The sequence below is a fragment of the Neltuma alba genome, unplaced genomic scaffold (assembly GCF_004799145.2).
Source record: "Neltuma alba isolate B1F8T4 unplaced genomic scaffold, ASM479914v2 tig00010231_pilon, whole genome shotgun sequence".
Lineage (NCBI taxonomy): Eukaryota > Viridiplantae > Streptophyta > Magnoliopsida > Fabales > Fabaceae > Neltuma > Neltuma alba.
The window spans coordinates 41,453-55,420 of record NW_021635163.1 but is presented as its reverse complement, the minus strand read 5'-3'; the positions used below and the strand labels follow the sequence as shown (position 1 = coordinate 55,420).

General features: G+C 32.8%; 1 protein-coding gene across 2 annotated transcripts; it reads right to left on the bottom strand.

The window, feature by feature from the left end:
- Nucleotides 1-6,703: 6,703 nt before the first annotated feature.
- On the bottom strand, nucleotides 6,704-12,721 carry LOC114755152 (SURP and G-patch domain-containing protein 1-like protein). Of its 2 annotated transcripts, none has more exons than XM_028944030.1 (9): nucleotides 12,526-12,721; nucleotides 11,307-11,735; nucleotides 9,677-9,803; nucleotides 9,483-9,589; nucleotides 8,348-8,506; nucleotides 7,975-8,109; nucleotides 7,659-7,838; nucleotides 7,157-7,335; nucleotides 6,704-7,056 (listed from the first exon to the last, which is right to left on the bottom strand). In XM_028944030.1, the coding sequence occupies exons 2-9, from the start codon at nucleotides 11,707-11,709 to the stop codon at nucleotides 7,030-7,032; spliced, it is 1,317 nt and encodes a 438-aa protein (XP_028799863.1). In that variant the 5' UTR covers nucleotides 11,710-11,735; nucleotides 12,526-12,721; the 3' UTR covers nucleotides 6,704-7,029. The 2 variants fall into 2 exon arrangements, with proteins under 2 accessions (XP_028799863.1, XP_028799862.1); XM_028944029.1 differs by having other exon boundaries at nucleotides 11,307-11,739; nucleotides 12,526-12,720.
- Between the last annotated feature and the right edge of the window lie 1,247 nt (nucleotides 12,722-13,968).

Here is a 13,968-nt window from a genome sequence, read left to right as displayed (position 1 = left end):
TTGGGGAGTTTTTTTTTGGGGTCTTATATGCCTGAAAGTTTTATTTTATAGTAAAAATATCCTGACTATTATCTACCATTAAGTTTAACTATTAAATTATACAGTTTGACTAGTGTCTTTAATAATCAAACTTTTCAGTAGATAACGGTTCAGGACAGAAATAATGCGAAAATATATTTTCAAAGCATAAAAGAGTTTAAAAAAAAAACCTTCTAGATACTGGGTGCTCCTTCATATATTCTTCTGGGTATTTAAGCATTTTATCCCTATTTTTGATCCATACATATTATATGATAAAATTTATAATACTGATACTCGAATTCGGGGGAAGCTTGTTCTTCACATTGTCGACGTATCCACAAATGCCTGAGAAGTGACCAACTTTTCAGATACAAGTTAAGGGAAATTTTCGCTATATTACCCAAATGTGTGCAACTTGACTAAATAAATAAACTAATTTTACTTGTAAGCATGGAAGTAATTAAATGTTGGATAAAATTTCTAATGCAAAGTAAATTGGAAAAAAAAAATCGTTGACATACATGAGCATTGATTAATGTGGAGATTAAGTATGGTTACCTTTGAAGAAAAAGAAACCTTTAACCTGTCTGATTAATTCTTGAGCCATCAGTTTGATTTTGATTGTCAAATCATTTTTTCAACACAAAGTCTTATGGTATACTTATTATATGCTGCTTTCATCCCTTATTATTTATATACGCATCCAATAACAACTTTACATAAATTAACGAAGTTAGTTAAAATTAGTTATGTTTTGTGAAACATCAAAATTACCCTCAATAAAAATCATCAGTTAAAAGAATTTGGTTAATTGGTTAGAAAATTTTATAGTTAATTAGGAATAAAAAAAATTAATGCTTTAAACAAAACATGTTATAAAAATGGAGGGAAATCCAAACCCAAAAAAAAAAAAAGGACCCAGAGGGAGACAAGTATGTTTCATTAAGAGAAGGTGTTTTATGCATCAAAGTGGTAAGTTGAAGAGGTTTAATATCAAATTCTAAAGATTAAGGAAGTTTTATAGACATGATCTCATGACCTCAACTCAGTTTAGCCAAAATCTTAAAAACCCTTTTTTTTTTTTTGCATGTAAATCTTAATGATAACTATCTTTCATTTATTATGTGGAATTATGGATCTTGTCCATCGACTACTTTCCAATTCAATCAATTAAACCCAGTCAATTCAACTTTTTTTTTGGGTATACCAATTCAATTTGATTCTTTTAATAACGCAATTCAATTTGATTTTGGGAACAAGGTTTCTCAACTTTTTTTTAAATAAAACCAGTTAATAATACTGTGATTCTGCACAAGCGATTAACCTTCTTTTGCATATAGAGAAGCTAATTGTATTGATAATTCTTTAGCTAGGTCATGAAATTAACAATGTCTCGAATATAATAAGCTAAAATATGACTTAAATTTTTAATCACTAAAATGTCCCAATAAGTATCTTATTTGAGATCAAAAAGGGTATACTAGGGAATACGAAAAGCTTCCAGAATGACTCTTAATAGAAGGTAGTACATCTTTAAAGGGGGAAAGAATTAAAATAAAAACTCTTGGATAACTTAATCATGATTTGTTGGGTTTGGATGTTGCAGTACTAAATCTTGACCAGTAAGTGAGTATAATGATGGGCTAGTTGAGACCTAAACCTTTTCTCTTTTATCTTTTCTGCATTCATTGGTGTAAAAGTCGTATTCAAATTAAATTAGGCATTGAACTAACTTACTTTTATTTTTTGAGTTTTAAATTTGAATTATGATGAAAAGGAGAGTATTAAAAAAATTAGTTAAAGTAGGTATCTATAAAAAAAATTGTTGTAAGATATACCTTTGTTAATCATCTGCATTAGAACTATCTACCCCCCCCCCCAAAAAATAAAAAATCATTTGATGGAGCTCCTTAACATATGCAATCAATAAAGATATATTTTGGGAAGAAAATTATGAATTTAAAAGATAAAGTAGATTAAAATCTTATATTTAGAATCAAAATAAATATTTTATTTAACTCTTATATTAAAGATTAGAGTTAATATCTTATTTGATATGTTTATGGGGTTTGAGTCCTGGATGGTAGACTTTTTGACATGGAATTTATTGCTATGGTTAGCTTTCATTATTTGGTTAAAATCTTTTCTATTGTAAAATTATTTAATAAATTTTATTTTTTAATCATAATAGGGTCATTGCTTGAAGAAAATGTTGAGTTTTTATGGTTTTGGAAGAAAGGGCGGCATTACATTAAATATCCCTAGCCTATAATCAATGGACAGTTTTTTCTATATAACTTTTACTTCAATTTTTTTTCCTCCTAACCTTTTCAAATACTTCTGAATGAGTGGATGATACTAAAGTTTGATTAATGACCTAAGTTGATGCTACATATTTATTAGGTACAAAATCGAACACTTAGGACAAAGCCAAAAAGGTTGGCTCTTTTTGTTCCTTCCCTTTGCCATTTAAAAAACGCATAAAGAAACAACCAATGAATGGCCATAAATTGGCACTTGTCTCTTTCAAGAGTCTTGGGTGAAAAGAAATTAAAGACTAAAAGATAATGTTAGGTTTTCCCAATGGGTGTAAAAAATGAAAAGAAAAAAGTCTAGCTGGCATTTGGTGATTGGATCCCTAGAATCTGTCTTTCTAATATTAGAATCATATAAATACTTTGTCCTGAAATTCGACAGTAGGTGGTGGGGAATCTGCTGCCTTATGAGACCAAAAAGAAATTGAAAAAAATGGAATTTATCCAAATAATAATGATAATACAGACTATTCTTTATTCAGCTGAGTGAGATATGCAGCGTAAAGCACTTCCCTAGACTTCCTATGGCCCTCTTTATTTGATTTGAGAAGATGTTATCTTTAACATCATATTCATCCTCCAATGAACGTGCCTCCTTTGGAAAAGATAGATGTCATCAATTTAATTTTTCTTCCGTATATATCTAGTCTTCATATTAGTCTTTACTTAAACCACCTATAATACCACTTCACTGCCGCAAGAAAGACTTTTTACGTCAATTTGGGAGGGCTGTTCACGTTGATTACTAAAAGGTAGTATATATTAGTATCGTAATTTGTAAAAAATCTACTACCTCAGGTCCAAATTATAAGACCTCGTTTGTAATTTACAAATGAGATCTTATAATTAGAACCAGAAGTAGTATATCGATAAAACAAACGGTGTAAAAAAGACTTTCTATATCAATTGAATTAAGTAACTAAAATAGAAAGTTCATTTTCTACGTCCGTTAACCTGTAAACTTAATAAAGCCTTTCCAATCAAAGGAAAACGAAAGTACTTCAAATTTGTGAATCTCTTTATCTTTTCTTAACCTAATAACTCTGTCCAATATATTATGACTTCTTCTTACTCACACTTGACTCCCAACATACTTAATAGCCAAGAGTATAGGTGAAATTGAATCCGAACCACAAACGGGTCATTTGGCATTTAAGCAAAACACGTATTGCTAAATGGCTCTTGGAAGCTGCATGTAGTGGTGGTGGTAGTGGAAGAGTACAAATTCTGATTCCCACAATGGAATAAGGATTCTAATCATTTGATTTGAAGTCTCCGAATAATGGGAATGTTGTGTCACTGCTCAGGCATAACTGGGCATTAAATCTGGATGCAGTTTGTCTCCAATAATTTAGTGGAGTCAGGAATCAGAATTGGACACAAGAGAAGAGATACATTTATAAGAATCTTCACGCAAGCATTCACTTAAACAAACACTTTTTTTGGTTAAATGTTAAAGACATCACTAATCACTAAGTTACTTAATATCAACATGCATAGCAAGCATGCGCACTTGTGTGTGTAAGCTATTGTGGCATATTCTCCAACATTTATATACAGTTCCAACAATCGATCAATCATTGTATAATTTTTTAGGGAGTTAGTGGCTTATAAATAATGTCGTGTGCATGACTTCATGAATATCTGTAATGATAAAACATCCAATTAATTGTGTGGCTTATAAAATCTATTAACAAAAGTTAAAAGTAATAAATATGTAAAAAAAAAATGTATTTTTTCTAAATATACTCTTATTTGTAATTGAGTAAATGTGAGTGTGTAAGAGAGAGAAAGAGAGAGAGAAATAGTTGAAAAAAAGATAACGGAGAATGTATGTGGAAAAAATAATACAATTAGAGATAAAATTTATAAAAAAAATACATTTAATGTTCAGATGACCTTAAATTAGATCTTATAAAAAGGATTGAGGGGAATATTAGTTTTTGAAATATTTATTTTATTCATAGTAATTATAGTTTGTCATGTGAATAGGTTCTGCGCTTGTGTGATCACAAAAATCAATGTCTAGAAAACACATGTACAATATATAAGCCAATAATTTATTAACTATGCAACGCATGAGTAAGCATTTTTAATTTACTCCCTAACCAAAAATATAAGGCGCTTTCTAGAGAAAATTCTTGGTCTATAACACAAGTCACATAGGAAGTCACTAGCTACCATTTTCTATCCTTAGACTTGTTTATTAATTGGTATTACACCTACACCAAGCTGCCAATAGATAGCATTCCATTCACTTGGTTCATCGTACTATACTATATGAACCGTAATCCTTTCATACGCTATTTTTGATCCAATCTCATGCTTGATACGAAAGCAATAAATAGCTATACTCATTAGATATTGAGAAAGGGAGAGGTGAGATGTATTTGGGCAGGAGCAAACCTAGAAAAATCTTTCAACTCAAGATAAATTTAATGTCTTTTTAATTCCTATTAAGTGGTTTGATGTTACCTATATTTTGGATTGGAGAGAGTATGTATGTTAAATCTCATTAGACATCACTAAGTTGATTTTTAAATTAATGCTAGTGAAATATTATTGGTCAGGTGATATGAAATTGTCGTTTGCATGCTTTTGGCACACGTGGTAATTTTATACACCATGATGATCCATCAAATCTTAATAGCATATAAAGTAAGACTTGTATGCACACACATACTGGTGTGATAATGCTTTGGTTCTTGCAAGTGGAACAAGGCCTAAGATTATAGTTAAATGGGATTGGCTGATGGATTTGTTGGCTGCCTATGAATGAAGTGATTGGAATGGATGTGTGACTGTCTCCCATTGCTGGAACTGAAAAGCAATTGCAGAGGAAGACCTAATGGAGCTTCTTGCTTTTGCCTTTTCTGTTATTTTTATGTGGGTAGGAGGATTGTTTTTGTCATATTATAATTGTGTTAGGCACGTCAGTGGCTTTGTGATTGGAGGTCATTTTCTAGCGGCTACTTGTGCAACTTTTTAATCCTTTTGCTCTGCGTTTAGTACAAGAATTGAACTAGTTGCTGAATTTGATGATATTGTGACGAAGGAGGAGGATATGCCCTTGTGTGAAGCAACATTCTCTTTTATTCAATGTTTTAAAAGCCGGACCGGAAGTCGAGCCGGAAAGATCAACGGGTCATGGTTCAATCGGTCGGATCGGTCGGACCGTTTGGTCAGACCGGTGATGCAATAATTAATTTAAAACAATATTATATACATATAATTAGTATATATGAAAAATATCAAATTATTAAATAATTTAGAATGCATTTAAATAATCTAAAATTATAATGAAATCATTGAAAATGGACTAAAACCTTATATATTTAAATTTATGTATGTTTAAAATATTTAATGATATTACAAATTATCAATTCATTCAAATCAAAATATTTTTTTAAACGATAGACCAAATATCAAAACAAAAAGACTAGCGACTTATGATTTTAACACCACAATATATGAAATTTCAATGAAATAATACTCTATGGTTATAAATAGTCTAAAAATATATTAGGATACTTAAGGGGATCAATTTTTTATTTTTCTTCTATTTTTTTTTAAATTTTTAGTATTTTTTCAGTCAGGCTAAAAACCGTCCGGTTTTCTGAAAACCGTTCCGGTTCCCGGTCCAACTCCGGTTTCCGGCTTAATAACAGCTCAACTCCGGTCCAATCCGGCTCAACTATATGAACGGTTTTTTGGTCCAAACCGAGCCGTTAACGAGTCCGGGTCACGGTTCAACCGGTTCGACCGTTCGGTCCGGTCCGGTTCTTAAAACATTGCTTTTATTAATACAAATTTTGTTTAGTTGATAAGAATATGACTGACGGGCTGATGACAGAGTTATCCTCACAGTCATTTCAGATTCATGTGCTGGTCTTATAGTCTAGCGGCATAAATATTTTCCTGTGAATGAGATGTCAGATTTAATTTCGCTTGTAATATTAAACGGTTAGTATCTGTTTCTCTAATTCAAAAGAAAATTCACCTGCTAAAAACAAATTCCAGGGGTACCTCGTTGCTGAATTAATCGGAAGAACATGTTAGCTAAAAAGTAATTTTTGACAGGCTTGATGACTGAAAAGAAATTTTACTGTGTGTGTATGCGATGTAATTAATTTGCAGTAATTTGTACGAGCGCAAAGCTTTAAGCTGCTTTAATTTTACAGCGACGAATTTTTAGTCCTTTATATTTCATAAATGACATGTTCTCTTCAAATTTTTCCGTTATGATTTTTCCCAACTCATTTGTGAATACTGAATCAGAAAGACAGGGTTTTATATTGTTTCTCAGACCATAAACCAATACTCGAGCATGTACTGCACGCCAATATTCCAATTTGCTTTTGATAACATTCGCCTAACAATTTTGTTTATTAAGAACAAGCTTCATTAACAAACGTGAAACACAGCCCAATCCCTTCTCGATAAATAGTGTGCAAAAGGATAGCTCAAGACGGATAAAAGCTTAAATGAAAATTCTAACACAATTCTTTCTTGGCTAAGTGTAATTATAATAGAAGTAAACAAATTTCACCAAGGCAGCGGGGACCCAAAAAAAAAAAATTAAGCCGGGAGAGTCGCACTGCTGATGGAAGTACAGTACAGAATGACCCATACATGCTCATCCAACAACACCAACCATTTTTCCTAAACAAGACTGACGTTTATGCTTCATGCCTCAGTAATAAGCCTTGCGAGGATTGTTCTGTGGATACAAAAACATGAATATCAGTAAATCGCATTACATTATACTGGCTGAAGTAAGACAAACACAAATGAGAAAAAAATGGAATAGGTGTTTGTACCAGAGGATTGGGTCTGTAACGATAACCAAGCATCATCCTCTTTTTGTACTGCTCGTATATATCATCCTCAGGAGTCACCTCCCCAGGGTTGTTTGCACCAACCCCCAAGTTGTTCATCTTAACATTACCGGCCATGATTGGATCTGAAATACCAGTCCTGGAGCTGCCCAGACCCTCGCCTGGAATTTAAGATAATCGTTGGCAAAAGAAGAAATAATAAGCGCATCAACATCATAAAAACCACAATTCTTTCATCAACAATTTCACATCATCTGAATACATAAAAGTGGACCTCAGAAAACACAACCCAATGGCAGATTCAGAGAACTAACTTGTCTTACAATCCATTTATACTCACTTCACACAAAGGAGTACACAGGTGAGGGAAAAAAGATGCCTTAATATAACAGCTGGAGCTTGAGCTTCAGTTGAATGAGAATTTTTTGAATGAAATGCACTCAAGCGCTTGAAAAGAAAAGAGAATAGGAAAAGCAAAACACACCTTCTTTCCATCCCATTTTAGACAAAAGCTTGTGACCCACATTATCAGCCTGAATTTTAGCCTTCTCTGCAGCCTCCTTGGCAGCTTTCTGCGCTGCTACATCATTACAGGTAGCCAAGAACTTCTCTAGTTCTTCTTGGGGAATGTAATCACCCATGTGATGACCTTTTTTAGTAGAAGCTGTACTACACAAAAGGAAGCAATTAGAAGAATATTCCACAGAAAGCAAAAGTGTGATAGGAACTGCTTTTGAATGGTAAATGCATATACACCAAGAAACACTTTTTCAACACCGCAACTCATGCAAAAAGCAAACCTTGAAGAGAGGCAGGAGGGGGCATCTCATCTTTAGAATACTTAGGTCTTTTCATCTTCTCTTCCTGTGCAGCTTTCTTCATGTAGAACTCCATTAATGCTAAAGAATCAGCATTTGATGATCCGCCAGTTTCATCTAACACACATGGCATACATCAAAAGGATTGCACACCAAGCACATGAGAAGAGTTTAAAATATTGAAAACACCCCACAAGTGCTCAGATCTTTGATTTATTTAGACCAAGTACGACACAGACAAATGCAGTTATTTCTGTCTACTTCATATTCAAATTCGTCACATTGACAGATGAACACAGATCAAAAGGTGAACACTGAAGAAAACCAAGAACAATTAAACAGATACAGTTCTTACTAGCACTTCCTCCTGATGCTGCTTGACCTGAAGATCCATAACCTCCAGGATCTTCAGAACTGTCGTATAGAGCAGATGCAGGAATTTGGTAAGCTGAATGCTGCTGAGATGATCTCCGAGGAACATTGGTCGGTCTAGATGAAGAGGAGCTTGTACCCACTGCATGTGAAAATGTTCACCATACTTCCCAGTGAGGTAAGAAAACACATGCCAAGAATTACAGAGAACAAGAGCCACATGATTTCTCAATAATGTTAACCTTGACAAGACATCTCACATCTAAAAACTGATTTGTTATTGAAGCAATATTCCTACGGGCATATTGCTATTTACTAATCCTTTAACATGTCATATGCGCAAATAAAATCCAGCACGAAAACAGATTTTTTTTTGGGGGGGGGGGGGAGCATGAATTCCAGAATAACAATTAACTCTAATACCATTGCAATTGTATTTATGACACTTTGTCACAATTGTAAAATTAAATCCATGACCTCTAAGCTAAATTGTTAAGTCCACCAACATCGTCATCTACTACTCAGATCTACTATGAAATTGACAATATTATAGATCTCATGATGAATCAAATGATGAATTTATAAGCCCAAAACATGCCTGACAAATAACCAGATTGACATCATGATTATCTACAATTATAATATAATATTATTAGTTAAATATTAGTGTTTCATACTCTTAATAACAGTCAAAAACTGCTATGTTAAATAAATATGGTAATTTGCAAAGGTTGTAGTATTTTATGCCCTTGGCAGTTCAGAGTCACTAGCTTCTACACAATCAATTTGGTATGGAAAAAGTGGAAGAAAGGGAAAGAGCGAGAAACGAGATGAATAGCAGAAGAGAATCGACAGAATTAGATACAGAAAGATGAGAGATGCCCAATTGCACTTTACTCAACATCAATCAACAGGTACAAATGATTTAGATAGAGCCTACTTACAAGTGCTAATCTTCTACCTACTCCCCTAACGGCTAATTAAACATAACAGAACAATGACTACCGGAAGATAACTAACTAACGACTACTCATGTATTTTACCTAACACATATCTTCAAACATCAGCCAAATCCTTCAAAAATTGACTTGGATAAGAATATATAATCAGATACAAACCATTACGTGATGTCTGTGATTCCCGGGGCTGCACCAGAGCCTTTTCTTCCTGGGCTAGTAGATACTCATAATATTTGTAGTCAGCACATTTCTCGTCAAATAAAAACCTAAAAAATGCATTAGCATAAAATTAAAATTTATAGACCATGAGCGAAAGAACAGTTGAATATGGTCAAGGTTCACCAGAAACTTACTTGAAAGGTGTATCCCCTGGATTTTTTTGACGTGTAACATCCTCAAACTGCCTTCCATTTTTAGCCACAAAACTTGCTAGTTTCTCAGCAACTTTCTTCACTGTAGGATCACTTGGGGAAGGAGGTGCTGCATAGCACTTACAAAACTCATTAATACCGAGAGCATGAACAAGAGAATGCAAATTACCCTTGTAGCAGGCATGCCAATAGACCATTCTCGATAGGAACTTGAGGAATAAGCTGCATTCATCAGACAAATATCCAAGATATTTTATTTTCTTTGCTACAAAGTTCCAATGAGCAAAGATTGTATACACCGAGACCACCTCTTCAATAATGAAACTCTGCTCATGGGGAGAACAACTCTATTTTCAAAATGAGAAAGCAGAGGGACAAATATTGCAATTTCAACTGTATGCCTAGACAGGATGAGAAGGAATGACATATTTTGATCATGTTTTACCGATATATATCTCAAAGAAAAGCTCCAAACATGCTTCGCAGTTACAACCAAGTTCACATCCTCCTTACTCTTCCTCTATTCCATTGCATAATTATTGTAAAGATGACAAGTGCCTAATAAACTGTTTTACCCTTAAATCCTCCTACATTCCTCAGGTAGGAAAGTATATCATGCTTAAGAGATTTCATCAATTATATATCAAAATTCATTGATCAAATGTCGCCTAAGAGGCAAAGACAAGTAAATGAAAGATAGTTCCTTGAAGATATATTGAAAACATAAAATGCGTTCTCATTCATGAGCCAGATCCCAGCAGTAGACAAGAAAGGCGGCAAAAGGGAAAAGGACAAAAAGACTCTGAGAACAAATTGAAAATTTTAATCTACCATGATGGACATCAAATTCATAACCAACACTGAAATATTGACTTTGTCATGGATCTCATTCAAACTCTTTAATTTTTATAAATATCTTTCTGATGATGCAGAATATCAAAATTCATTGATCAAATGTCACCTAAGAGGCAAAGACAAGTACATGAAAGATAGTTCCTTGAAGATATATTGAAAACATAAAATGCGTTCTCGTTCATGAGCCAGATCCCCGCAGTAGACAAGAAAGGCGGCAAAAGAGAAAAGGACAAAAAGATTCTGAGAACAAATTGAAAATGGAAGTGGAGGAAGAGAATCAGAAAGCAGATCAGTACTATGGCAAAGCAGAGGAGGAGTCTCTCAAATGCTATATGAATGAACAATATTAATCAATAAAGGAAAGGACAGAAACAGTTAATATATATATTCCTCTAGTCCTATTTATAGGACAGAGAAAGAAGGCATTTTTTGGTTCTATTTATTTAGCACCAAAAGAAATTTTTTATATAGATGTACAATTTTACCCTTCATTTATTATTGTGTTGACTTTGTTTACATGAGGTATGATATATATTAAACGGGAATAAAGTTGGAAAGTTGTTGAATTTTAAATAAAAATTAATAAAGTTTAAGGTTTTTCTTGATCTGTATGAAACATGTTAGAAGTGACTTATAAATAGGATTAGAGGAGTGTGTGTGTGTGTGTGTATATATATATATATATATTTTGAGTACCCTAACTCAGCACTTTACAAGCGCATTAGACACGGAAAGAGATTATGTGAAACGTAATTACCATCATCAGATTGTCTAGAAGATCGCTCAGTGACATCTTCACGCCCCAACTTTTGCCGTTTTAGAGGTGCCTCATTCGAAACATTACTACCATCTGTTTCTTCTTCATCATCTGCACTTAACTTAACAGGTGGAGGCACTAGCTTCGACTTTTGTTTTAAACTGAATGCAAGCTTGCCACTGGAAACAGCCTGGGATGTTTTCTGTGTATTAGCCTTCAAGTCTGCAGAGATCTTTTTACTACCAGAAAGATTAGGAGTCAAAGACCCTGAAACAATTTTAATAGGTTTAGAATCCTCTAATTTTTCATTTTTCTTCTCCTGCTCTTGTTGAAGTTGCTTGAACCTCTCCATGAATGAACCATCATTAACAAAAAGGCTTGGAGGCACTCCGTCATCCATCATCAAACAGCAAATAATGCAGCAAAACACTGTCTGACCATCAAGTTTAGAATGCTTGTAAGATAATGCAATTAATCCCAAGTATGATTGTTTATTTTTAAAAAGGAAACATTTTATTTGACAAGTGAATACCAAACAGACATCATTATTCATTAACACCTTGGATTAACAATACATACAACATAACAACAATGATTACATCATAAATCATCGAGAAAAATAGTGCTTGACAGAAATTGAACTATAGCGTAAATAACGACAGATTCTAGAGGATAATATCACGGCACCAGTTCTTGAATCAAACCACCTAATACAACAAATAAGGCACCTTTTGAATCCAAAAGGCTTCAGTTTTAAAGATGCCAAATAGTCTACACATTCAATTGTTGAGTGATCAAAACAACCAGCATCCAGCATATGAAAAAACCACGACAGACAATCTACGATTCTGTGATGGTATAAAAAGTGACATTCTGGCTCTTAATTAAGGTTTGCACAGCGTGATTTAATGGTTCACAATCTGTTCTACTCCACCATCCCCTACTCTATGCTTCAATTACTTGCCGATATCAAATTCAAACATATAATTGTCGAAACGAAAACGCAAAGATGATATAAGGAACAACCACAATTAGCTAAGCATTTGCGCTATACACTGAACCCAATCCCCCCAATAAATATTTCACAACACAGACAAATCAAACAAAATCACCAAAAACAAAATAAGCCTTAGGGATCCTCTGTCCGACGAAGAGAAGAAATGAAATTTGAACAAAAAAGCATAAAACTTCATGGCGATAAGAGAGTATATTAGAGTACCTAATCGCCTTCCTCGTTGAACAAGATTAATAGGGAAAAGACCGATCTCCTCCTACAACTGATGAATTGAACAATAATTCCACCTTGATTATCAACGTCGGAGGCCGATTATGTAATATTGGATCGATGGCGCGCACAGGCGGTGACGCTCTCTAGTTGGAGGAACGTGCGGGCAAGAGGAAGAACGCCTATCGCACCGAACCAAGCTGGGGCAGCCTTGGGTATAAGACTACAAGATGATAATTGTCAAAATAAAATATTAATCCTCCTATTGTTAGATATTTACAATTCGCCCATTGGCTTTATAATTTCACTCTAAAACCCCCTCTCACTGTCTTGTTTATAGACAGGTCCCTTAACATCAAACGAGGTTTTTCCCCAACATTCAATGTTTCAATTTAATCATTCAATTATCCCATCTTTTGAAAAAAAATCCTAATAGTATTAGTCTCAAATAAAAAAATTTATATCATAATTATTATTATAAATATTAAATTTAATTTATGATCATTTATAAATATCTTATCAACATTTAAGATTTAATGTAGATATTTTTTAACAGTAGAATTAACAGTGTTAAAATTAATTCTGGTCAAAACAGTGTTAAAATTAATGAACTAAAAAAATATTTTATAAAATTAAAATAAAATCATGTGTAAGGTTCATAATAAAACTGTACATTTACCTTTATCTTTATGTGTTAGTTTTAAGAGTTAGTAATTGAGGCGAGATGGACTTATTAAGGGTGAATGTATTTATATCTTTATACTAATTAAAAATATATTTTAACTTGTTTTGGAAATTATCAATCTTGACAAAAGTTATTGCAACCTCCCACACAAATGTATTTTAAATATTCGACATTCGAAGAATAGAATAACATACGAATGAATGATATTTTGCGGTTGGACATCAACTTAATTGTTCCTATCATATGAAAATAAGATTATAATTTTATATTCCAAATGTGAGTAAATTCTGGATTATATATCTAAGATAAAGATAAGGAAATCAGAATAAGAATTGATTAATTAGGCTACGGTTAGGATATCATGGTTTTTTTTTTTAATGGATGGGATTTCATTACAAGTAATATCGGCATTTGATATTAAAGATTGAATAAATAATATATTACTTTATATTTGTGTATAAACTCCCTCCCGTTCAAAATATAAACTAAATTTTATCTATTATATTTATCAAGAAACTAATTAAAATCAATTTAAATAAATGTGTAAGGCATATATTTATTTTTTCTAATATACTCTTATTAATAAAAAGGATAAGTAAAAGATATAATAATAATTAAAAAAAAAGATATACGGGATAAAATTGAAAAAACCTCATTAAATATTTAAACAAAAGTAAATGTTATCTTATAAAAAAAATCCAACATTTTAAGAAAGCTTATCTTATATTTGAATTGGAGGGAATATATGTTAA